At 38.1% G+C, this 25,413-nt stretch overlaps 1 protein-coding gene across 3 annotated transcripts in view; it reads right to left on the bottom strand.

Moving 5' to 3' along the window:
• ARSB (arylsulfatase B) overlaps window positions 1–25,413 on the bottom strand; it is a 139,360-nt gene that overhangs the window by 86,359 nt on the left and 27,588 nt on the right. For all 3 annotated transcript variants that reach the window (XR_001593765.2, XM_016118855.2, XM_016118853.2), the window contains exon 4: window positions 20,175–20,382. Coding sequence is in view for 2 of the 3 variants with exons in the window: in XM_016118855.2 (XP_015974341.2) it covers window positions 20,175–20,382 (208 nt within the window). In the remaining variant the exon portion in view is untranslated. The remainder of the gene's footprint in view (window positions 1–20,174; window positions 20,383–25,413) is intronic.

Here is a 25,413-nt window from a genome sequence, read left to right as displayed (position 1 = left end):
GGGGGGAAAAGAAAAGGAGGAAGAGAACGTGAAAGAGAAGGGAAAAAAGAAGCGGACACCTGTCGGATCTAAAGGGATGCTCACTTGCTTACTGTAGCCCTTATGTAATCGTAATTCGTGACTTCATTTGCACTCTGAGATTAGCATTCCCTACAAATATCCTCTAGTAGGAATGATTCATTATTATATTGCTGCGGTTTTGAGTTAGGATAACATGTGGCAAATGAGGCATGACTTCCATAATATTCAAAATATCCCAGATGTGTATATAGCTCACGTGTAAACAGGTGATGATAACTAAGTGGTCTAACCTATATTTCCTTTAAGGTTCTCAACAAGTCTGTGAAAGCTTCCCATGCAAGTTCTAAGGCAGATGAGAGGCCAAGATATATCGGGTGCCCTGACTATTAAGAGAAGGATAAAGATTCTCCCTGGCCTGTTCTACTCCAGAGCAAAGATGACTGGGCCTGGACCCATGGATGAGCTTTCTTTGGTCTAAAGCCAAAAATGAACTTGATCAAATTTCTGGGTTAATGTTGTAAAACACTAAATGTGCCTGTTCTTTGGGTATATTCAGGTAGAACAAGAGGTCACTGAGACAATGAACCCAGGGTCACCTGTGTTTGTTTCCCATCCCCAAAGTCATCCTTCTCTTAGTGACAAACAAAAAAAAAAAAAAAAAAAAGATAAGAAAGGAGCTAAAATAGCAATTTGTTCTACAGATAAAACATTACCCTAATGCCAAGTTTTCTCCTTGGGATTTATCATTTTCCTTTAAATTATATCATTTATCATGCCCTAAAAGCAATATAAGTATCTAAGCAAATCATAAATGGAGTAAGGAATGAGAAGAAGATTTAGTAACTGGAGGTTGTTATTAATTCATAAGGGGATCTTCCTGGCTTGCTTTCTACCAGGAATTTTAAATGAATATATGCCTGTACATATGAGTTACAATGTCAAACGTTAAAGTATCAGCCTACTATGTGCCAGTGTTCTAAGAACAGGAGATACAGAGCTGAATAAGGCAGAGAAGGTCCCACTTGGAATTTAATTCTGGTAAGGGAAACAGGTGATAAAGAAGAAGCAAAAAACAGCAGACAAGATAATTCCCATTGTGACAAGTGCTATGAAGAAAAGCCAAATGTTGTGATGCGATAGACAATGAGGGGGTAGAAAAGGGCAATATCAGTTGAAGAGTTGACCTGTGAGCTGAGACTTAAAATGACAAAGCATTAGCTCTGTGAAGGTCAAAATGAAAAGAATTCTAGACAGGGGGAACTCAAGTTCAAAGGCTCTAATACAATATGGGGATATCTGGACACAGTACATTGTGCCAGTTTCTTTTAAATCAAATACTATATTAACCATATTTCTGATAATTTTCTGTTGTCAAGAAAAACATGAGCTAAATGATACCTAGCATTCAACCACAAAGTAACTTCAAATTTTGTGATTATCACATTACTTTTCTTCCATTATTTGTACCACCCACCTATTTAATTTCATTGACATTTATTTATATGATAGGATAAATGTCTATTTGAAACCATTTTTTTAATGCAATTGTGTTTAAAGGTGGCAAATTAAACCCCAGGTTTAAGGGGAATCAAAGAAAACTGAATATTCTTCAATCAAATTTGGCCAGAAATCAGTTAATTTCTTAGAAACTTATAATGGAACAAATCAGTAGGACTACATTAAATAAAAAACCAAATTAAAAAAAACTATATCAAACAAAATAACAAAAACAAATATAAATCCTACATCAAACAAACAAACAAAAAAATAGCAAAGCTTCTGTATAACAAATGAAACCATCAAAAAATGAAAAGGTAATCTACAGAATGGGAGAAAATATCTGCAAACCATATATATGATAAAGGGTTAATATTCACAATATATAAGGTGCTCATACAATTCAATAGCAAAGCAAATGAACAACATGCAAACAAATCAAAAAATCTAATTAAAAATAGGTAAAGGATCTGAATAGACATTCTTCTCAGACAGATATTCGACCGAACAGGTACAAGAATGAAAAGGTGCTCAATATCACTAATCGTCAGGGAAAGGTAAATCAATGAGATATCACCTCATATCTGTTAGAATTTCTATTACCAAAGAGAAAATAGATAAAGTGCTGGCAAGGATGTAGAGAAAAGGGAACCCTTGTGCACTGTTGGTGGGAATGTAAACAGGTACAGCTACTATGGAAAACAGTATGGAGGTTGCTCAAAAAATTAACAATTGAGCTAACACATGACCTAGCAATTCCACTTTAGGGTATTTATCCAAAGGAAATGAAATCACTATCTCGAAGAGATACCTGTACCCCTAAGGTCACTGAAGCATTCTTTACAATAGCCAAGGCATAGAAACAAAGTGTCAACTGATAGATAAATAGACACAAGACATATACACAATGAAATATTATTCAATCATAAAAAAGAAAATCCTGCTATTTGTAATAACATGGATAAATCTTGAGGGAATTATGCTAAGTGAGATAAGTCAGACAGAGAAAGACAAATACGATATGATCTCATTGAAGTATCTATAAAAAACAACTCATAGTAACAGAGAGTAGATTGGTGGCTGCCAGTGGCTGGGCAATGGGGAAAATGGGTGATGGTAATCAAAGGATTCGAACTTCCAAAGGACCTAATGTGAAGCATGGTGACTATAGTTAACGATACAGTATTGAATTCACAAAAACTGCTAAGAGTAAATCTTAAATGTTCTCACTATAGTAAAAAGGTAAGTATATGAGGTAATCGATGTGTTAACTAACCATACTGTGGTAATCGTTTCATAATATATACTTATATCAGATGATCATGTTGTACACCTTAAATTTATACAGTGTTACATGTTCATTATAGCTCAGTAGAGCTAGGAAAAAGAAACAGTAGCCACTAGGCACCTGTGGCTGTTAAGCACATGAACTGTGGCTAGTCTGAACTGAGACAGTGCTGCAGGAATAAAATATACACTGGACTTATTATGACTGTAAAATATCTCACTGATAACTTTTTATATTGATTACTTATTGAAAATGATAATATTTTGGCTATATTGGGTTGAATAAAATTTATTACTAAAATTAATTTCACCTGTTTCTAGCTTTTTAAAAACATGGCTATTTAAAATTATGTATGTGGCTCACATTTGTCATTTGCATTATATAATTCTATTGGACAGCATTGGTCTAGAACCCCACTTTAATAATTCTTCAGGATATACAATCCTTCCATCACACCACCTTTTTACCATATTTTAACAATCTTCCACCAAGTTCTAATTTCCCTCCTTAACCATCTTACATTCCAAGCCCATCAGGAGAATCTGTTCTTTATACCAACATACCCTTCTCTCTTTTCATTGTACTCACCTGTGCAAACTCAACTTCATAAATTTAACTTGCTATGGTCCCTCAGGTATCCAGAAACCAAGTGTCATCAGTATTTTTTATCATTACTCATTCTCTTCCTATTGGAAATCCAAGGGGCTTGAGAGCTAGCACATAATCAGTAAGGAACAGAATGAGTGACAGTTTTAAAGGACTTACTAGTAGCCAAAAAACTTGAATGGGGTCCCACTCTCAAATCTGCCTTGGCCTTGCTGTGTGAATGTAGGAAGTAACTTCACCTCTTTAGAGCTCCATTTCCTCATGTAAAGTATGAGGCTCTTAGTCTTTGTAACTTCAATGTGCCGTGATTTGTTAAAGACATTGGGAGCCAGTATTAACATAGGACAATGAGTAAATGCTTTTGCCACTGCCTTTGCCTGGGCCAAAAGCAGCAGCTTGCATTCAGGTAGTTCATTTTGGAAGCGATCCCAGTGAACAAGAGTGAGAGGCTGGGGTTGTTGAACGGGGTAAAAGGAAAAAGCCAAACGTGGGTGTGTTATCAAACTGCCCATTGGCATAGGTGATGTATGCTTAACCTCACTGGGTAGGACCTTTTAAGAATCCTGATGAAATTCATCTCAGAACTGTCACTGTGAGGGACATATGGAGGAAACATTTATCCACTGGCTCCCAATGAGTTAAGGTGGCCCCATAGACATCAATTGCCAGCACATCTGGATTACACACACGTGAGTCCCCTGGTGTCAGAGAACATGTAGGCTCGGGGCAAGGCACTGTGTTTGCCCTTTGAGAAGATGACCAAAGCCTGTTCTGAACTGGTCACCAGAACAGCAACTGGAGCAAGACGTGGGGCTGAGCATCGGCTCTGATGTACAGAGGTGATGATGACAGAGACGGTCTTAATAAGTGTGGTTTCTAAATGAAAGCCTGGAGCCAAAGAATGCAATTGTGCCTTTGTTTTAAACTGCAGATCACTGTCCCTTCAGCCCATCTCTTCAACTGAAAAATGGAGAAGAGCACACCTGTCTCACATTCTGGAGAAGGCTTAAAACCAGAGTCTTGTCATTCAATGGTTGAAAGACCATCGGTAATATTTAAAGTCGGAAATTGACTATTAGGTCATCAGCTTCTGCCTGCTCCAACCTGTCCATTCACAGATTCTGAGGCCCTTCAAAGTATAAGTTCAACTCTGCTCAAGCCCTTGATTTGGAGAGCTCTGTACTGGAGTCTAGAGCTTTCCCTGCAACCTTCATTCCTAACCACTCTAAATGCAGTGTTATGTGCAGGCCTCTGCCTGGTTTCCAAATGCTCATTACAGTTCACCAAAAACAAGGTCCTCACAGCCCGCCCAGCCCTTATGAACCCTCTCTTCTGGAGGTGCCAGGCTGTCCATGAGGCACGGCTGAACGAGGTCCTGTTGCAACCTGGACCCTTGGAACCTAAATACAGATACAATATTTGTAAAACAGCATATTGCCCAGAAATTACTGCTGCAGTGTCCTCACCAACCAGTGCAAGATGGCAAAAGCCCACATAGTGGTGATAGTAATGATGATAGCTGTAATCATTTAATTCCTACTTTATATCACGTGTGGTATCAAGTACATTACATGAATTATTAAATTCTCACAGGAGTCTTGTGAGTGAACTTTATCCTCATTTTGCAAATAAGAATACTGATGATCAGAAAAGTGACCCAACATCACATGGTCAGTAAGTGGTAGAATGAGGATGTGAACTCAGGTTTGTTTGATTATCCGGCCTCTGCTCTGTTTTAATCATTTGCTGCACTGTCCTTCCAAGATGGATCTCAAACTTGCCATGTCGTCTGGGCCATTAGAAACCATAGTCTTTATCAACCTCTGGAGCCAGTACTATAGCCAGCTCAGCCCCCTATTCTTAGCTTACCTCAGACCTGGCTTCCTAAGTAGTTGATTTTCCAGGAAATTCTATATTGACCGAAGCTGGATGAATCTTTTTTACATATTATATTGCTTTATCAGGCATCTGACTTGGGTAGTCATTGAAGTTAAAATGTAATATCAACCTCTGGTGTGTTCTTTGAGTTAGGATGAAATCTAGATCTATTACTAAGTTTCTGTGATGAGTGATGTATGCCCGAGGTCAAGAAAAGTAAAAAGAGAGCACAGGGGGTGTAGAACACGCTTCAGGGAATAGAATGAATTGTAGATGGGATAAGAGTATACAACTTTAAAAGCAAAGCATTGTCCTGAAATACCAACACATAAAATCATTTTTTTCTTTTCCAAAATGTGTTTCTTCCTTCTTTCTCTTCATGTCCTGTATGCATATGTAACAGGGAGAAAGATCTACTGCCTATTATTTTTGAACCTGCAAACATACACTCTCCAGGTTCTATATATTTTTCAAATCCTGAATGCTTAAGGAAACATTCAGCTGACTTGGCTAGGTGTCTCCAAGGAACAGGCTGTTTACATCTGCTCCTTTCTAAACCTCAGACTTGGAGCATCTTATTACCACGACCCATCATTTCCTTCTCATTTACAGTTCTCGGCAGGATCCCTGGTTGATGGTGACAGAGACAGTGCACAAGCTCACAGGACCATGGTTTCTGTGTTCAGTTTAACAAGTGATCTCGATGAAGCTCTCTAACTCATTAGTGCTAAAAGACTTGAGAAAATATCAACAAAGGGACAACCATGTCAGGAAAAAAAGTAAATAAAAACTCCTACAGAGAAAATAAGTGCCCCTGGTTTTTAATCATACACAGCAATACGATTGACTAAATTCCTCAAGAATGTGAGCTGACAAATAAAGCAGTGGGAATGTGATAATGAAGGTCTCATAGATTCACAGTAACTTTGCCTCCAAGAAGCAGGCAAGGATGCTAAAATCCCTTTTATTATTATTGGAAGGAAAGGAAAAGTACTAAGATTGAGAATTCAACTTACTCCTCTTAACTTTCTAAACATCTTGTAAATCACTATATTATTAAACAAAGCATGGTGTAGAAGTTAATAAGAAGTGCACGTAAAAATGAAGCATACCTCCTTGCTTTCAGAATGGCATTGTTCTAAGTAAACAAAAGACATTTTAGTACTTACATAGTTGTGTGATAGATATTATGGAATGGAAAGTAAAAGATGTAAAATTTCCAATCATTTCTGTTACTGGTCACCTATGCTTTTCAACAAATAACCTCTCTGTGATTATTTCCCTATTTACAAAATGGTGATAATTATTTCTCACCTACCTCAGAGAATTAGAAGACAATGTAGCTCTACAATGAAGGGTATTTTTTAAGGATCTTAAAAAACAATGGCCTTCTGGTGGGGGATTTTGATAATGGGGGAGGCTACGCAAATGTTAGGGCAGGATGGATATGGGACGTCGCTGTACCTTCCTCAATTCTGCTGTGAATCCCAAGCTACTCTTAAAAATATAAAATCTTTTTTAAAAAAAGCTTTCTTTTTTGGAAAAGATCATTTTTATTTCATGGAGAAATACTTTGCTAATAGTAAACTTCTCTGAAAAAAGATTTTATAATCTTGAAACAGAAAAATTGTGAAAAAATGGATATAGTAACCTCAAGAATATCTTCAGCATATATATGTACAAATAATAAAAATTTCAAAGAAAATATGTTATACAATATGGACATTTAATAAGTTGATCCAGGATCCCATAATCCTATGTTGTATATTGTAAGAGTATTTCTTCTGGTACCAAAAAGGAAGTGTTATCACATCATAGCAAACGACTTAAATATTTTGGGTTCTCTTTAGAGCAGTTGGAAAAAGCTTCCTTTCCCCCTCTGCTTCCATCGTGTTGCATTCTGCATTTATAAAATAACAATACATATGACCGCCGTTCTTGCCCAAGAGGGTTTCTACATGCTAACCCACTGGAGGTGTGGACTTTAAGTAATGAGACTGCTTCCTTTTTTTAACCTTTAAACTTTAGACTTAAGCAACCAAATGAATTATACCTTTCAATGAAATCACTGAATTCCCTTATTTCAATGATGCTGCCAATCCCCAAAACTGTTTTTGGGATTGTCTTCCGAGCCAGTTTATGAGCCTCCTATGCAAATAACCTCATCACTCTTGCCTCCAAAGTATGGTAAACAAATAGTTCTTGCCCCTAAAACCTTACAGTCTACCATTTGTTAATTCCATCTTACCCTGATGACTGAGAGAGAAAATCTTCAATTCCCAGGCAACTCGCAAGAAAGAGGTATGAATTATTGCATTATGAAGCTACAATCTAGAGAAGCACTGTCCAACAGAAATACAATCTGAGCCACATATGTTGTATAAAATTTTGTAGTGGCTGCATTTAAAAAGATAAAAAGAAACAGTTAAAATTAATCTCAATAATATATTTTATTCAATCCAATATATCAAAAATATTATCATGTCAACATGCGATCAATATAAAAATTGTTGATATTGTTTTATAATCTTCTTTCATACCAAGTCTTTGAAATTCAGTATTTTACATGCAAAGCTCATCTCAATCAAATTAGCCACATTTCAAATGCTCAATTAGCCATCTGTGGTTAGTGGTCACCTATTGGACAGTATAGATCTAGATCTTTTTCTTCCCAGAGTAATGAAGGTCAGTGCAGAATTTAGTTTTGGATTAACTGAGTTTTTCTTGACACTTTCTTATTTCCTTTAACTGGTAAGTAGATGACCATGGTACAAGAAAGCTATCTATAACACTGGGCAGTTGGGTATTATAACAAAGTCAATCAGACGCATGTCAGAAAACATGAAAATTAAAACAGCATGGTAAAGAAAAGTCTAGAGGCTCTTTCGCCCACCAGTAATTCAACCTCTCGTTGGCCTCTGATGCCACTCTAGCTTGGAGAGTCTGCATATGGTCTTTTCTCAAAGCTGGAAAAAACCAGTGACAGCTTTGAAGGGGAGTGGTTTGTCTTTGTCTAGAAAGAACAGCACCTGTGATCTAAGTTACATAATGATTCACAGCCCAAACATGCTGAAGACAAAAGAACAGAATGAGGCAGGGACATGGGTAGAAAAGGAAGCCAGAGGGGCTGAAGAACCTGAGATAGGAATTTAGGGCTTAGGATCTGACTAGGGAGAAAGGAAAGGAAATTAAAGACTCAGGAAGTATCTCTGAAGACCCTTCATTCTATTATCCTGGGAGACTGAGGCTGACCAGATCCACCAGCCCTCCTTGCATTCTCAGCAAGAGTACAGACTCCGCAGCCCAGACCTGAGCTCAGAGGTCCTTCGTGTCTGTTGTGTGGGATGGAGGCACATCCTTTAGGGGGAGTAACACTAACTGCCATCACGATTTGCCATCCAGGGCATGCACAGTGTCAGCGAGCCTGAGTCTCCAACCGGGGTTCTCTAACGGCCAAGAGAAATCCTTGGCCATGTGGTCAAGTGCTGGACTCCTTGCTCCACCTCCCACAGGCACTTCAGAGGAAACACAGCTCTCTTTTAAATTCTCTTTTAAAAAATTTAAAATTCTTCCATGAAAATATCAAAAGAAAAGAATGAAAACCTCAGATTTTGAACTTAAAAAAAAATCCATGAAATAAACTGTATTGTGCTCCATAATTTGCCCTCGTTTATTACCAAAATGTTCTAAATTATTAACCAGTTAAATCACTCAATTTTCCTTTTATTCAAGCAAAATTAACTAACGTTCCAGGAGGATGGATCCTGCTTATATTGTGGTTTTGCGTGTCCTTTTGAACACTTATGGGAAGGGTAGATGGCCTAGTCACCATGTCCAGAACTAACCTTTGCTCCTTTCTTCCTGCCTATCTGCTCATGCCACTCTCCATGTCCAAAATGTCCTGCCCTGTCTTTCCATTCATCTTCCAATAACTTCTCAATCACTTAAACATAGCTTAATTTCTGTCCCATCTCCCCGATAGCCCCTAGCCAGAGGCTCTCTCCTCATTCGACTTCTAATTATGGCCTGTGTTGGTATGCTGTTATACCTAGAATGCATGTTACACCTAGAATGCTCCCCCACCTGCAACATTTCTTGAATTCTATGCTGGACACTGCCGGACTAGTGGCTCTCTGTAGTTTTTGTCCTACTGTCCATCAGTAGCTGTACACCTTACACTAAATGGTTTTCGGCCTATAGATCAGAGAATAAACCCAAGTCTTTCTAGGAGATAGGTCACAGCTCCAGACATGGGAAAGGACTTTTCCACACTGTATACTGCCTGGCTCCCTCCTCACCACTCCAAGGAATCTGCCACTGATTAACGACCAGGACCACGATACTGGGTGTTCTTTAAGACCATATCTTATTTAGCTCTGGGTCTCTTCAGGACCAGTACATTGTCTTAAATAACATATAGAGTCATCATGCGTATTGATTAATTCTTGTTACCAAGAAGGAAAATGGTGATCTCATCTGGTCAGGTGACCTCACCTGGTGAGAGCCTAATGACCCAAACCCTCCATGGACACCAATCACGCCACATTTTTCAGGGACTCACAGATGTGAGCTGTATATACTGCACACAGTACACTTTGAGGAGACTGGATTTCCAATGGATCCCACCATTCAGCCTGCTCTATTACATTTGGATTTGAGAAAGACCTTCTAACATCTAACGTGACACTAAAGTGGGATTTTAAAGTGGCACCATAAAGTCAGCATTTTCAGTCCAAACGCAGCACTCACGCCCTTCTCTCCCTACCCCCTCTTCTTTCACCCTTTTGACTATTTTTGTGTGTGTGTACGCCAGTGTATTTCAGAATATGTCGCCAGATGACAGGCTGTTCTGAGGACGGAGGCCAGGGTTTTTGGTAGTCTCCACAGCAGTAGATGTCATTTTTCATTTTAATTTTTTTAAAAAAACAATCCTTACTTTTAAAACAGGGATGGAAATGATAGAAAAAAAATATCACTGTACTTGGAACAGTCATCCTAGAAGAGGCTAATTAGATGTGGCCCATACTGTGAGAGAAAAATATAAAAGAGATCATAGAGATTATAGTTGGTTAAGCATGAAAACCTCTGGAAAGGAAGAAACCTGTGGTGCCAATAATCTCAAATATTTTCTCATTAAGAAAACATGAGAAAAGAGCCTCACAAGGTTAAGAACTCTTCCGTAAGAAGGGAACAAGCCTGGAAGGCAGAATTTCTGTATACAACATTTTGTTGATGCTTTGCACCTAAGTGCCAAAGTCAGCAAGAGAAGCGATGGGGATTTTTTCAAATACATTTTTACTATTGTTTTTAGGCCTGGTTGGGGGGATCTTGTGCTTCTGAAAGCAAAGGAGGAGCAGCCTGTTTGAGGCCAAGCACAGCGGGGCTATCTCCCGCAAAGAGCTTCGGCACTGGTTCCCAGGCCCTCCATGGAAGAGCAGGTCTCCACAGACTCCTGGGAAGGGAGGAGCCAGCAGGAGTCCCTTGGCTGACTAAGCAAGGGCCTCAGATCAAGTCAGACAACCACAGCAAGCGTTGACAAACCCACAGTGAAGAGGAATCCGGGACAGAACGTCAGTAAAAGCTAGCCCTGGAACTCTCTAATTTTTGAACAAATGCCTTGTTTCAAACATATCCATACGTGTGCACAGCAGTTACCGCTGCCTCCAGGAGAACCCCACATGTGTGTGGAGTATAAAATAGGGAAGAATTAGACTGCTTGGTTTCTTTAGTAGCTAAAATTTAGCCACATTTTTTCCCTTAAAAAAATTAGAGTAAATCCTTATTTTTACACTCTTGAAGATATGAGTAGAAACAATATAGAGCTTTTGTTTTTCAACTAATAACACTAGTTCTTCTTTTGAAATTAAATTTTTATCTTCCATATCTTAAAATTGGTTTTTAAAACTTCAGACCAAAAACACGTGAAGTACAATCTACTTTTGCTGATTCACAAACTAATAATTCCTAGGCCATATAGTTTCCTCTTTCATCCTCCAGCTACCTACTGTTATTTGCACCTACAAATGGCAACCTGACTTTATTTCAGCCCCTTCTGCTTGTTGTCACCATGGCTCCCATGTGATTATTTCCATATAGAATCTACTTTTCACCTTCCTTCGTTCTCCAGAGCAGCCTGTCCAACTTAACATTCCTCTCACCTTCACAGAAAATGTAGGCTCCAATGAGTTCTGAGAGGAATATACAATATAAGAAATGGATCCATCTTAAATGTGACCTTTAAAATGAAATGCAAAACAAGAGGAAAAAGTAAACCTAAACAAATTGGAAAGCTTTTTGCAATTTAGTCGATAAATGTGTTCGGTTCAATATGTATCTTCCATTAATTATAAACTCAGGGAGAGATCACTTAGAAACTCACAGGCCAATTATAAACTCAAGGAAAGGCCATTTCTCATAGAAATGCAAAAATAAAGATTACTTTATGCTTCTCAAACCAAAAAAGTAATAGTATCAAAAATGCAGTATTATAGCCTACAAGTAATAAGCAATATAATAAAACATTGAAGATCTTGATAAACACAGAGATTGAGAAGTATCTTTGCCTTACACTCTGGGATTATGGAATCAATGGTTTGTCACAGAGAATACATGCAAGACTGTTCTGGGGATCTTGAAAATGCATTGGTTATTATTTTCTTTCAATAAAAGAATCAAGAATCAACAAATCTATGCATTACTACCTATTACTAATAAAATTTTAAAGTGATCTAATATGCTTTCGGCAGGGACATTAATATAGAAAGATTAAACAGGTGAAATGGACTGACTTCTGATTAGGAAAAAAAATAGTTTCATAGTTTTGAGTCATGTGTTGTTATTTCCCTCTTTGGTAGATGTGTTAAATAAAGGGATAATTAATTGCAAAGAGAAAGACAGTGTAGACACACTATATGATTTATTCACTTAACGGGTCCTCCTTAGCTTTGCCAGGAATTCATTTAAGTTTATGAAGAAGCTAGTGACATTGGTTTTGCCTGCAGTCAGATTACTTTGTTCCTGGCACAGAATTTCTGTAATATTTTAATGTCTACCATTGCATAAGTACATTTAAAACCATGAAGGAGTTTTCCATTTGCCAGTACTAGTGCTTAAGGGAATTCTATATGTAAGGGAGAAAAGGACATTAGATTTGGAAAAATTACTTAAGATGTTTTATTGCTTTAAGGTATTAAATTACATAAAATGTCGTGAAAACTCAGATAATGTTGAAAACTTAGACGCTGTCATAAATGATCATATTGGTTTTGGAAATGCGCTACTGAACAGGACCCAGTCCATGTTCCCAGGTGCAGATGGAACTGACCCATGGGGTGGGACGTGTCTCCAGTGGTGCAGGGCTGGCCTGGGCACTGCAGGTGGCTGTCTTTCAAATTATTCCACCCTCAAGTCACTGTGACAACCAAAACCATTTCTGCACATTTCTAAATACTGTTGTGGACCCACTCAGTGGCAAATGGACCATATGGATCTATCACTATGTAGGTGACATGGGCACTCTGGCCATGCACTGCATTCTCTCCAGCTCTCTGCGAATACATTCCATTGCCAACAGAAGGGACGGCTCCATCAAAGGCTACCACTGGCACTGATACAAGTTCTGAAAACAGAATTACATTACCATCAACTTTCTTAGTACATGCATAGGAACTCTTAGAGACCAACTGGTCCAAGCTCTCCTACGTATTTCTTAAATCTGTTCTTTCATCTCTATCAGCTTTCTCTCTGCCTTTATTCAGGGCCCCCTTATCCTCCTACTTACTGCTCCTACTGCCAACACCTCCTAACAAGTCGGCCTGCCTCCCATCATCCTCTATACCAACCCTAAAATGAAAACGTAATCCTGCTTAAAACCTTTCAATGCTTCCCCACTGCCTTCAAATACCTTCTAACTTCTTCCATTCTGAGCCAGCTCTGTGACACACTCTCCAGCCTGACATCTCACCATTCCCAACCTTACACTCTGGGGTCCAGTCCTGCTGAATCTCCTACACAACTGTTCTCTCCACTCTGGCCTTGTTCACGTTCCCCTCTCTCAGCTGAGGATGCTGCCCAATCTCCCTCCCACCTGCACACCGTTTATGTGACCACCTCGTCCCAGCCTTGAACTCTCAGAAAGCCTTCCCAGAGGAGGGACAGGCACTCCTTCTACATGTGCTCAGCACCCTGGGCTGCATCGTAACACCTTTCCACTGCGTTGTAATAATGCATTTGCTTGTTTACCTCACTAGTCTGCAAATTTCCTAAGAGCTGGAACTATGTCTTAATTATATTTCTCTCTGCAATGAGAGACTGTGTGAATAAATGAAAGACTGGCCAGTCTGCATTTAATAGATAATGAAACTGAGGCTTGAGTCTACATAACTAATTGGCAGGAAAGCTGGGATGTGAACCCTGATCATATCCTATCAGAGAGGAATTAGAAGGGTCACTTCTGTATAAAAAGAACAGATTATGTATGGAAGGAGACAAGCGATATTTGTTAACAGCAGTAATAATCACGCATTTCCCTAACTGAAAGGAGGCAGGGAGACAATATTCAGGTTGTAATTTATAAGCAGTAAAGGCATGGACAACAGAATGACCTGAAAATTTTCTTATTAGTTTTTTCTGAAGAGTCTATTTCTAGAAATGGGTGCATTTACCCAAAATGAAAACTACTTAGAAGAGACTGAACTTCAAACCAAATTGTTTTCTGGTGTGTGTGTGTGTATGTGTGTGTGTGTGTGTGTGCACGCGTGCGTCTACATGTACCTATACATTAATAGCTTGTAATATGTATATACACAAACTATTTAAAAATTTGTATATAAAAATATATAATAATATAGTATATAATTTAACTAATGAGGAATATATATATATGTATACATATATTCCTCATTAGGTAAATTCCCAAGGTTTAAATAAGTTATCTTAGATCATAGATTCTCAAATTTCTGTGTACAAGAGAATCACCTGAATCATGGTTAAAGATGTAGATCCTAGACCCTGACTCCAGCCTTTCTGATTCAGTATTTCTGTGAAACTGCATTTTTAAAAATTGAGGCAAAATTCACATAACATAAAATTAATGATTTTAAAGTGTTTGATTTTGTGGCATTTAGCATATTCACAATGTTGTGCAGCCATCACCTCTGAAAGGGCATTTTTAACAAACACTCCACTGTGACGGGTGGTCCCCAAGTGGCATACTGAGAATAATCACTTTAAGTGCTCAGACGATGATGACAAGAAATGAGAAGCCTCATGGAACTCTCATTATAAAAGGAGATTTACCAAAAAAAGTCAGCCTCCCCAAACATTAAACCTAAACGAAAAATATGCCTTTGCCTCTTCCTTCTACTAAATACAAGTGTTTTAGCAAGAAGCTACGTGTCTCAGGGTTTTCTATACTAATGGATTCAGCATTTATTTCTCTGGGTTCACCAGTATTTATATGCTTATAAAGAAGAACAGTGCTAAGTGAAGGGAAGTGAGAAAACTGGAAAAAATGAATCACTGATCTATGATCAGCCAGATCCACGTCCCGTTTCTTTGGGTTTAAAAACATTATTATAGCACAGCATTAAATTCTACTTCAGGCAATGAAACTGTCAATAAACACAGAAAAAGTCTCCAGAGAAAGAACTGCAAATTGGGTTTCTCCTTATGGTCAAACCCTCATCTAAATGTAAGGAAACTGGTTATTCTGATAAGAGTTAATATAAATATACACAGGCATACCTTGGAGACATTGCAGGTTTGGTTCTAGACCACTGCAAAAAAAAATGAGTATTACAATAAAGTGAGCTGTAATTTTTTTTTTGCTGGTGGAGGGTTTTGCTTTCAGTTTGTAAAAGACACAACACGTGTGAAGCACAATAAAGTAGAGCACAATAAAATAAGGTATGCCTGTAACAGCTGCGTAAAGATGTTGAGAATTGCTGTTTTCTCTTCAAGGTTTCAGAATCAGTGTTCCTGGTTTTAATTCATGGTCTACTTGCTGCAACGTTGGTTTTAATTTTAGCTCATTTCACTCAGGGTCAGATTTCTGTGAGGATTCCTAAAATTAAGTGACTATAAAGGTCAGCCACAGTGATAGGAATCCAGGTTAAAATGGCATCTTTGTAATAGTCCTTAGTGCTGCTTCTCTTAACTAACACCTTGCTAAAATAACAAAGATACAGAATTCGATGAAAACTCATCATAAGGTGAGAAACCAAGACTGAACAGCATACAATGCCAGAGTCTTGGAGAAAATTCTATGAGCTGTGAAGCTGAAGAAGCTGGGCTGAGGACACAGAGTCATCCCATCAACCTGAGAAGAGGCAGGGAGGCAGCCTGGGAGGGGCAGTGTGAATTTTTGACATGAGCAAAGTATTGCCTCCTCAACTTTCTATGTGTGGTTAGCGATCAAAATTCCCAGAAAAAAAAAAAAATGAGCAGGAGAAGAAAAAATTCTATCAGAGGGGCACAATGTACCTTGGGAAGTGACCCCAGGTGGCGCCCTAAAGGTATGGAAATAGGAAAAGTCTGCTAACTGTGCATATTGGAGTCATTTTAGCATGTCGAAGAACCAGGTAGTCAAAAGAGGAGGGGCAGGGAACAGGTCATTCGAGTTTAGTAGAGTATAGGACTTTCAACGCCTTCAGGCTACTGAGAACTGAGTGAGTGGTGTGCATCAACCTGACATCAAGTTATAGATGTGAGAAGAAATTAACCAAAGGAACAGTTACCAGAGGCTAAGAGATGACCATGCACTGTGTGTAGACAAATCCTTCACTGCTCTACTCAGGGGAAGAGTATATAGCTGGTAATGATTTACTCTGGAAATGAAGATTTTAGAAAAGTTCTATTCAGGCAAAGCATGGGTGCTAAGAACAGAAGTGTAGAAAGCCAAAAGTAGAGATAAAGGACAATGGTAAAGGTAAAAGGAAAAGGAGATGCATAAGCACAATCGGTTAGGGTAAACGGATGTGGACCTCAAGGTCTTGGTTTGGATTCTGACTCTTCCATTTGTTAGATGAGTGCTTCTCTTGGTCCATTCGAGCTGCTATATAACAAAATACCACAGTCTAGGTAGCTTATAAACAATAGAAATTTAGTTCTCACAGTTCTAGAAGCTCAGAAGTTCAAGATCAAGGCACCAGCATGGTGGCCTTTTGGTGAGGACCCCCTTCCAGGTTCATAGCCATCGCCTTCTCACTGTGCCCTCACACAGAGGAAGTGGGGTTAGGGGTCTCTCTGGGGTCTCTTTTATAAAAGCCCTAATCTCATTCAGGAGGGCTCCACCCTCATGGCCTAAATATCTCCCAAAGGCCCCACCTTCTAATGCCATCGCACTGGACATTGGGATTCCAACATGTGAATTTAAGGGAACACAAACATTCAGACCATGGCGGTGACCTTGGACAAATCATTTCCCCTCTTTCAGTTTTGATTTCATTTATAAAATGGAGATAAAGAAACCTATTTCACAAGGTTATATTGAGCTTTAATGCTTATGACATGACCAATAGCACGAAAGTATAGGAAAAGCACTAGAACTGGACCTGGGCATGCAGTAAAAGTAGCCATTATTATTACTAACGAGCTTATAAGAAAAGGGAACTGATTAAGGCAAACAAAAATTGCAAAGAAACTAAAAACACAATAATAATCTCCATGGGAACATTAAAGAGCAGAATTAAAATTGCAGAAATGTCTAACTGGTAACACAGAGGAGCTCCAGAAGAATGAGAAAAAGGACAGAAAACTGAAAATGAGAGAAAAGCTGAGTCAGTGATTCAATCTACTAATTAAAGATATTTTTTTGAGAAATAAATCAAGCAGAGCAAAAACAATAAACTAAAATATGAAAAAGGATAACTTCCTGGAATGAAAACATAATCTCAGCATGCAGATCAAAGGGCTCATATTATTTCAGGCAAAATTAATTTTAAAATATTTTAAAGACCCACACCTAGATATAATTTACAAAAAATTTAAACTATGGAGATAACTTTTTTTTAAGCTTCCAAAAAAGTTCCAGGCAGGGACCAGCTTAACCAGAGAGATCTTTCAAACGATCTGTAAACTGTTCCAGAGCATAGAAAAAAATTGAAAAAACATCTAAACTATTTTATGAAGTGAGCATAACCAAGACAACAAAACCTGATAGAGAGAAAAGAAGCTACCAACCCCACTTGCACCTCTGAATCGATGGAAAAATCTTAAATAAAATACGAGCAAATTGAATTAAGCAGTATAATAAAAATGCATATACACAATCAAGTTGGCTTTAGCCCAACAAAGCAAAGATGGTCCCAGACTAATATATCTTTTAATATATCAAAGTGTCAGAATATGACAACCTTCTTATAAGGTAATCCACATTTTCTTGGTGAAAAGCACCAAAAATTATTTCTGCTAACTTGAATACATATAACACAGATATCTGTGAAATAGTCAACTATCTATCTATTCACTCAGAGGGAGACATTATGCATACACATTTGAAATCATATAATAAAATATCTTAAAATATTGCCTTTTTCCCACTCTCACATTTCATGAAAAAATTGTATTCCACCTCCTCCCACAGATAATTGACATCAATATCTGCTGTCACAGGAGCCACTGTGAGATATTTAAGAGTTTTACGGAGCTGCCATCTTCACTTTTGTCTCAACACATTTCAGTTTATACCTGACACTTTAATCCATATATACTTTTGTTTCAGGAAATCATTTATCCTTAAGTTGTATAACTGTGACCTCTCTAACGGAGGCTTGCATTTTAAACTTAAAACTTCCAATTCTTGCAGTTGTGAGGTCATTTCCCAGGAATAATTACTAAATCAGTATTAAATGTCTTGGCTTCCTTTCATATTGATTCTTTCTAGTGACCTTTATAAGCATTCAATACCAACATTAACCAAAGTGCTTTATCAGACTGTTCAAAATAAAGTCAACTGATAAAGGCTCTCAGACTATGAGAGATTTTGTCAGGACTTGTGTATAAGATATCTCCTTTTCTGAAGAGTAAATTTTTGGAAGAAAACAAATGTTATCTTATAGCAACCCTTTCCATAGCAGGACATACTTAGAATATTATAGTATTTGTATAGCACTAAAGCAAATGAATAGGCTGCTCAGGGTGGCCGCTACCCCTGGCCCTGCTCAGGCTCCTCAATAAATCAACATTGCAGCACACCATGGAAAAAAATCTCTGCTATGTTATGAGGGCCAATAAGAATATCAGATCATCATGAGCACTATCTCAGAGGCAGGAGACTGCAGTGGAGCCAGAAAGGTTGATGCCTGGCGTTGCCTGGCTGTGTGACCCTTATGCAAGTTACCTAGCCTCCCTGTGCTTTAGTTCTCACATCTGCAAGAAGGGATAATAACAGTCCCCAGAGAATCACTGTGAGGATTAACTGAACTAATTAATGTAAAGAATTTAGAACTGTGTACTGCACGTTGTAAGCCCACAGTATGTGCTAGGTTCAATAACCATGCCTGATGAAAAGCAAAACAAAACAACTCTAAAAACCCCCCAGAACAAACAAACTATGGGTACAATAACCAGATTAATTCTGCAACATTTTACTTCACACCCTTTACACAGTCACTTTAAAACTCATCAGATGACAAGCCCTGACCTCACCCTTGGAGTCGAATTTTTAAGTTTTAGCCAACGATTACTAGAAATTTTGAGTCTCTTTCATGAAAGACAATCCGAAACAAAGATATAAATGACCTTAGAAGGAAGAGAGACAACATTAGGAATGTAAGCAAACTTAAAAATATATATATATGCAGAGACACACCTACATACATACTCACACATACATAAAATTAATGGTTAAGGGCACAGAATTTGGAGAAATAATATTACATTTATAAAGTAAAACCAGAACTTCACAGAAAAGGAAGAGTTCTTGATATTTAAAAAATATGGTGGTTGCAATGAATTCAATTAAACAGTTACAAAATAATAAGAAAATATCCCAATAGAAGAAAATAAGAGTAAAAAAAAAAAAAGAAAATTAGAGGATTAATCCAATATCTAAATAACAGGAGTTCTGTACAGGCAGAATAGGAAAAAGGTAGGATGGCGGGTCAAACAATTCTGAAATAAATAATACAAGAAATTTCCCCAAACAAAAGGATCTGCATCTTCAGATAGAAAGTGCTGAGTACACAGCATGATGAATAAACCAACATTTACACCCAAAGCACATCACAGGAAAATTTTAGAAAACTGTCTAATAAGGGGCGGGGGGGTGGGGGGCGCAGGAATCGCATATATAACAGATTAAAAGTCAAAATGACATTGCCATAATGAAAATGATTTTCAAAAAATGTCCTTCATCCTTCTTCTTTTTTGTTTTTCTATAATCAACATGTATGACTTTTATTGTCAGAAAATTTTAATATAAAAGTATCTATACTTGGAGACTCTAGCCTAGATTTAAATGGCTCCATTTCTTATTTCTCTTCACAATGTACCAATCTGTCTCTGCACTGATACAGAGAACCCTATAGTCAGCATAAGCCCTATTCACAGAGCTTGGGTGGCAGAGATTACTGAAAGGAAGCCACTTCAGGGAGTCACTGCCCAGCTGCCCTGCGTATAAGTGATGCCCATTCATATTTACTCAGTGAATGCTTGTTTTCAAGCAGACTCCCAGAATATTTTGAAATTTGAAGAAAAGGGGGAAAGCCCATAATTCTTTTTCCTTAGACACATCTTTCTATCCATTATGCTCATGTCTCCACTCTTGCAGTTAGCATTTATTTTAATAAGGAACTTCTAAATGCTCCAATTTGTCTTCATTCCATTTATCGAGTACCATGTCTTAAGCTTTGCCAAGAGATGATTTTCCTATTGACAGGCTTACCTGTGGAGAAGATGAACACCGTGTTGTTCCAGAGCCCATGGCTTTTTAAAGCTGCAGTGACATTTCCCACTGCTTCATCCATAAGAGACACCATTCCTGCATAATAATGCCTGTTCCTATCTTGGATAAAGTCATATGGCTTCAGGTATTCCTCGGGAACCTGAAGGGGCTCGTGGACAGACTGGAGAGCAAGGTAGAGAAATAGAGGCTGAAAAGAGAGTTTATGCAAATCAGTTCAGAGGGCACGGAAGCATTAAATCCATATATAGAGAAGTCCAGATTTACCAGTTAATAAAAATAATGTCACAGAATAGGTTGAAAATATTTGTAAATTATATATCTGATAAGGGACTTGTACCCAGAATATATAAAGAACTCTTATGACTCAATAATAAAACAATTAACCCAAATACAAAATAGGCAAAGCATTTGAAGACATTTCTCCAAAGAAGATTTACAAATAGCCAATAAGCACATGAAAAGATGCTCAACGTCATTATTTATTAAGAAATTAGAGTGGTCCCATAAAGTAGTGGTTAGCACATCTGCTTCACATGCAGAAGGTCCTGGGTTCGAACCCCAGCTAAGCCAAGGGCACCAGGCCACGGGAGGCACCAGGCCCTGGGTGTGTGCCGTGAGTGTGTGGGAAGAGATGTCCCACATTCAGAGATCCAGTTCTCAAGAGGAGACAGCAACATCCATAGGTGAGGGGTGGAAGTGTGTGTGTTGGGCGTGGGGAGTCAGGGGGGAATATTAAAAATTAATTAATTAATTAAAAATGGTTTAAAAAATTTAAAAAAAAGGAAATTCAAGTCAAAACCACTCTTATGATATCATTCATTTCACATCCACTAGGATGGTTATAGTACAAAAATCAGAAAATAACAAGTGTTGGTGAGAATGTAGATAAATTGAAACCTTGATTCCTTGCTGGTGGGAATATAAAATGGTACAGCCAGTTGAATAACAATTTGTTAGTTCCTAAAATTGTTAAACATAGTTACCATACGACCCAGTATTCCCATTCCCAGAGAGCGTATATCCACACAAAAACTTGTATAGGGATGTTCACAACGGCATATTCATACCAATCTAAAACTGGAAAAAACCCAAATATCCACCAATGGATAAACAAAATATGGTATATTTTCAGCAATATACAGCAATAGAAGGAATATTATCCAGTCATAAAAAGGAATGAAGTACTGACACATGCTACAACAGAGATGAACCTTAGAAATATGCTAAGTGAAAGAAGCCATCACGAAAGGACACATTTTGTATGATTCCATTTACATGAAATGTCCAGAAGAAGCAAATCATAGATACAGAAAGTAGATCAGTGGTTGCCTGAAGTTGTAGGAAGCCATGGGGGGAGAGACGTGGTGAGTGGACTACTAATAGGTACAAGTTTCTTTTTGGGGTGATGGAAATATTTTAAACTTAGATTGTGCTGTAGGTTGCACAAATCTGACTTTTCTATTGAATTATATACTTTAAATGAGTGAATTTTATGGTATGTGAATTATCTCTCAATAAAGATGTTTAAAAGTGTAATGAAAGGCAAGATTTAAAGAATTAAAAATAAAAGCTTGAGTTCTAAAATGGTCTAGAAGGCTCTGATCCAAATAAATAATGTCAGTCATAACTACACATTAAATGTCTCTGTGCTAGATACTAAAAGGATTTACATATTCTATCTCATTTAATCCTCAAAACCACTCTATGTTACATCCATTTTACAGATAAGTTAACTGAGGCTTAGAAAGATTATATGATTTGTCTAAGTTCATACTAATTACAGAGGAATCTCCTATTGAAAACCCCACTATCATGGTGTGGGTATGTATTATTAGATGCTTTAACTTCTTGCTTTAGCTAAAAAATAACTTTACACCTTTTAGGAGAAGGTTGGGGATTTAGGGTATGTTTATGAGAATCCAAGAATACCACATCTTATCAGTCTTTGATATAAGACCAATTCAATTTCTGGAAACTAAGAAGTCTGATACCACTGATTCTATTTTACATCTTACACCAATTTACAGTACTTAATATTAGTGGCATTTCAGGTCACGCTCTCCTTTTTAATGAGCCTCTCTTCATTGTGTTCCTACAGAATGCTTTAATAAGTTGAAAACCTTCAAAAAGATAACCGGTTCAACCCAAAACTAAATATATAATTCTCTTAAAGTACGTGAGGAATTTAAATCTCATAAATGGATGGAAAAAGTTAGAAAGCTGACTGAGGGTAGAGGACTCCTATTTCATTCTTCATTGTTGATACCTTTTAAATTGTATATTATATATCCCTATGATAGAGTAAGGAGTATATATATGTAGAGCCCAAGTAGATGCCCAAATATTACTTATAGTTCAGATCTTTGGCACTTAAAAACACCTTTCCCCAAAACCAAAACATTAAAAATAGCTGTCAAATATTAGTCATCATTTTAAAACCTATTTAACTAACAAAGTAAGTGCTGGAACAAAAACCATGATAATGTAGAACCTGTGCTTCATTTGTAACATTATTTCCATGGGAAAACATTCCCAATTCCAACTCCGAAAGTCAGTACGAAAAGCTTTACCACTACGTCAGCTCTGCCTCTGCTCCCTATCGACACACACTTCCTTCTCTAGCCACGCAAGTCACACTGAAGCTTGTGTTCCTCCAGGCCCTGGTAGAGGGAATCCTAGCTGATGTTCTGCTGGGTGGCGAGGAAGGGATGTGGGCTTAACTGGGGGTTAGGGGACCTGTCCATGCTGACTGTTGGCAGGAGTCCTCATTTCTCGACCACGCAGACCTCTCGATAGGATCGCTTGAGTGCAACGTGGTGGCTATCTTCTCTCGGGGCCAGTGATCCAAGAGAGAGCAAGGCAGAAGCCATAATATCTGATAAGACCTAGTCTAGGACCAATACACGATCACCTCTGCAGTAGCCTAATGATCACACAGGAAAGCCATGATTAAAAACTATGTAAAGTGTGAATACCAGAAGGCGAGCATCACTGGGGGCCACTGTAGAGGCTGACTACTACTCCATCTGGTAACAAATAGCTGGAGTAGGAGAAACAAAGATCCCACTCCCAAAGCTCTCCAATTTCCTAGGGTCTCCTCACTGTTCTACCTGAGCGGCTTCACTTATTTAGGTTAGCAGCCTGATCCTTGTAAATGTGAGATTGTGACCCTAGTCTGGATTTTCTACGGTGGGCAGGGGTGGAGGAATGAGAAAGTAACCTCACTGCTTATGAAGACGTGCTCATCGGTTGTAATCAGCAATGTGGCACCCCACGTGGTGAAGGAGAGAAAGGGGAAGCAGGGCAGGTCATTCTCAGCCAGCAAGTGCTTCCTAAAGGCAATGGCCAGGGAGGGTCGAGGGGGAGAGTTGTCATAATCATGCCAAGAAAAACAATGATGATTCTGGAACCATCATTAGAGGACCTTATATGTACTCAGCATAGACATCATTCTACTCACTTTGTAAAATATAGCCAAAAATTACCTGAAAAGCTTTCCAATAAGTATCCCTTAGTGGCTAAAGGCATGACCAACTACAGCAATTTCCCATTTTCCTAGTGGTCAGGCTTCTGTTCAAATAGAAAGGGCACGACTGAGAAGAGGAAGTGAAAACAACCTCTGAGAGATGAGGCTCAGCCTGTCCTGCGACTGCTGACCAGATCCCAATAACTTACAAGTAGAGCTAAAGGTATTCCTTGAACAAAACGACTTATCTTTCTTCCTGTTTCATCAGCAGTAACCTAGGGCCATTTAATGTACAGGCAAATAGCCTTACACACACATAGATATGGCTCTGGGTCTCCAAGAGGAGGTAGAATGGTATATAGTGCAGCCCATTTAATGAGGTGAGGACCAAGGCAATACATTTTAGAGTATTTTTATCCAATATTGTAAAAATAAAGTTTCGACATTCATAAGGTGTACTTTGTTCATGAAACAACTCATTCCCTAACAGGGCTAGATATGAAGCATTTCTATACTACTTTTAATTTGAAAAAAAAATTAATAGATTACTGTTCTGAGTACTACGTGGTGGCCCACTGGAAAGAAAAATTAACTAGAGCTCCAAGGTTCTCCAACCACAATCAGGACCCCAGCTACAGCCACTTTCCCTAAGGCCCTCCCAGTGAACAGCTGTAGCCAATTTCCCCACACCTGCTGGCCAGGGCCTCAGCTCACTGTTAGCCTAAATCAAGAGGCCAGCATCCTGGGGATGGGCTCATTATTACTATGCTGTCTACTGACTTGAGTTCCAACCCAATCACGCGTTGGCCTTTGCAAACTTTCAGGCCTACTCTGCCCTTACTGAAATCCTGATTCAAAACACTTGAGTCCTGTGCTCGAGTTGATCCTCATTGATCTCTGGGTTTATGCTGGATCCTGATCTCTTTCTTGTTCTTTCTTAGATCCAAATCCCTGCTCTGACCAACCCAGTTACAGCTACCACCCTCACACCAACTTTAACTGTACCTTTCGGGTTTCTTGGGACTAGAAAATGGAATCCTAGATGTGAATCATGACCAAATGTATAAGTATTACATGAAAATATAACATTATCACCTAATGTTATTAGCATATTAATAAGATGTTAAGGGTTTATTTCCTTTTCTTATTACGTCTACTATTATACGCTAAATATTCTCACCATGCTAAGAAACCTAATTTCAATGAGGCATAAAGTCTTATTTTTCATTTCTTTAGTACATTTTCCTAATTTAAAAAATAAATTTAAAAATCATATATTTTTAAATTGTTATTCTATCTTTGACTTCCAAATTAAGACATTCTTTTCCAAACTGTGTCAGGGAAAACTATGTCTACAATAAGAAACTTGCATTTACTTTAAGAAGCTTCTAGTAATTAAATATGTGAGAAAACATTTATTTTTATACTGTGAGGTGCCAAGGGGGGCTATTTTAACCAACAGATATTTTATGAATATGTTACGTTCACATTGTAGTGTTAGTACTAAGGAAATTATTCTATAGAAAAAGAGGACATTCCTTCCTCTTTTTCTGCAGTGGTTGTTAGCGGCATCTCCCTGAGTTAAGGACCAACAGTATTTCTGTTACAAAGTAGCTCCATATGCTTCCCCCACAACCCAAGTGCTCTTTAAAATAGGCACATTTTTAACTGAGCCTGTGGATTTGTGTTTATTTCTTTAATGACTTCCATCTTAGAAGCTGCGTATTTTACAGTCTATATACAGCACTTGAG

Source organism: Rousettus aegyptiacus, unplaced genomic scaffold, assembly GCF_014176215.1.
Source record: "Rousettus aegyptiacus isolate mRouAeg1 unplaced genomic scaffold, mRouAeg1.p scaffold_m13_p_8, whole genome shotgun sequence".
Lineage (NCBI taxonomy): Eukaryota > Metazoa > Chordata > Mammalia > Chiroptera > Pteropodidae > Rousettus > Rousettus aegyptiacus.
The sequence above is the reverse complement of the archived record's forward strand: the minus strand, read 5'-3'. Positions and strand labels throughout refer to the sequence as shown.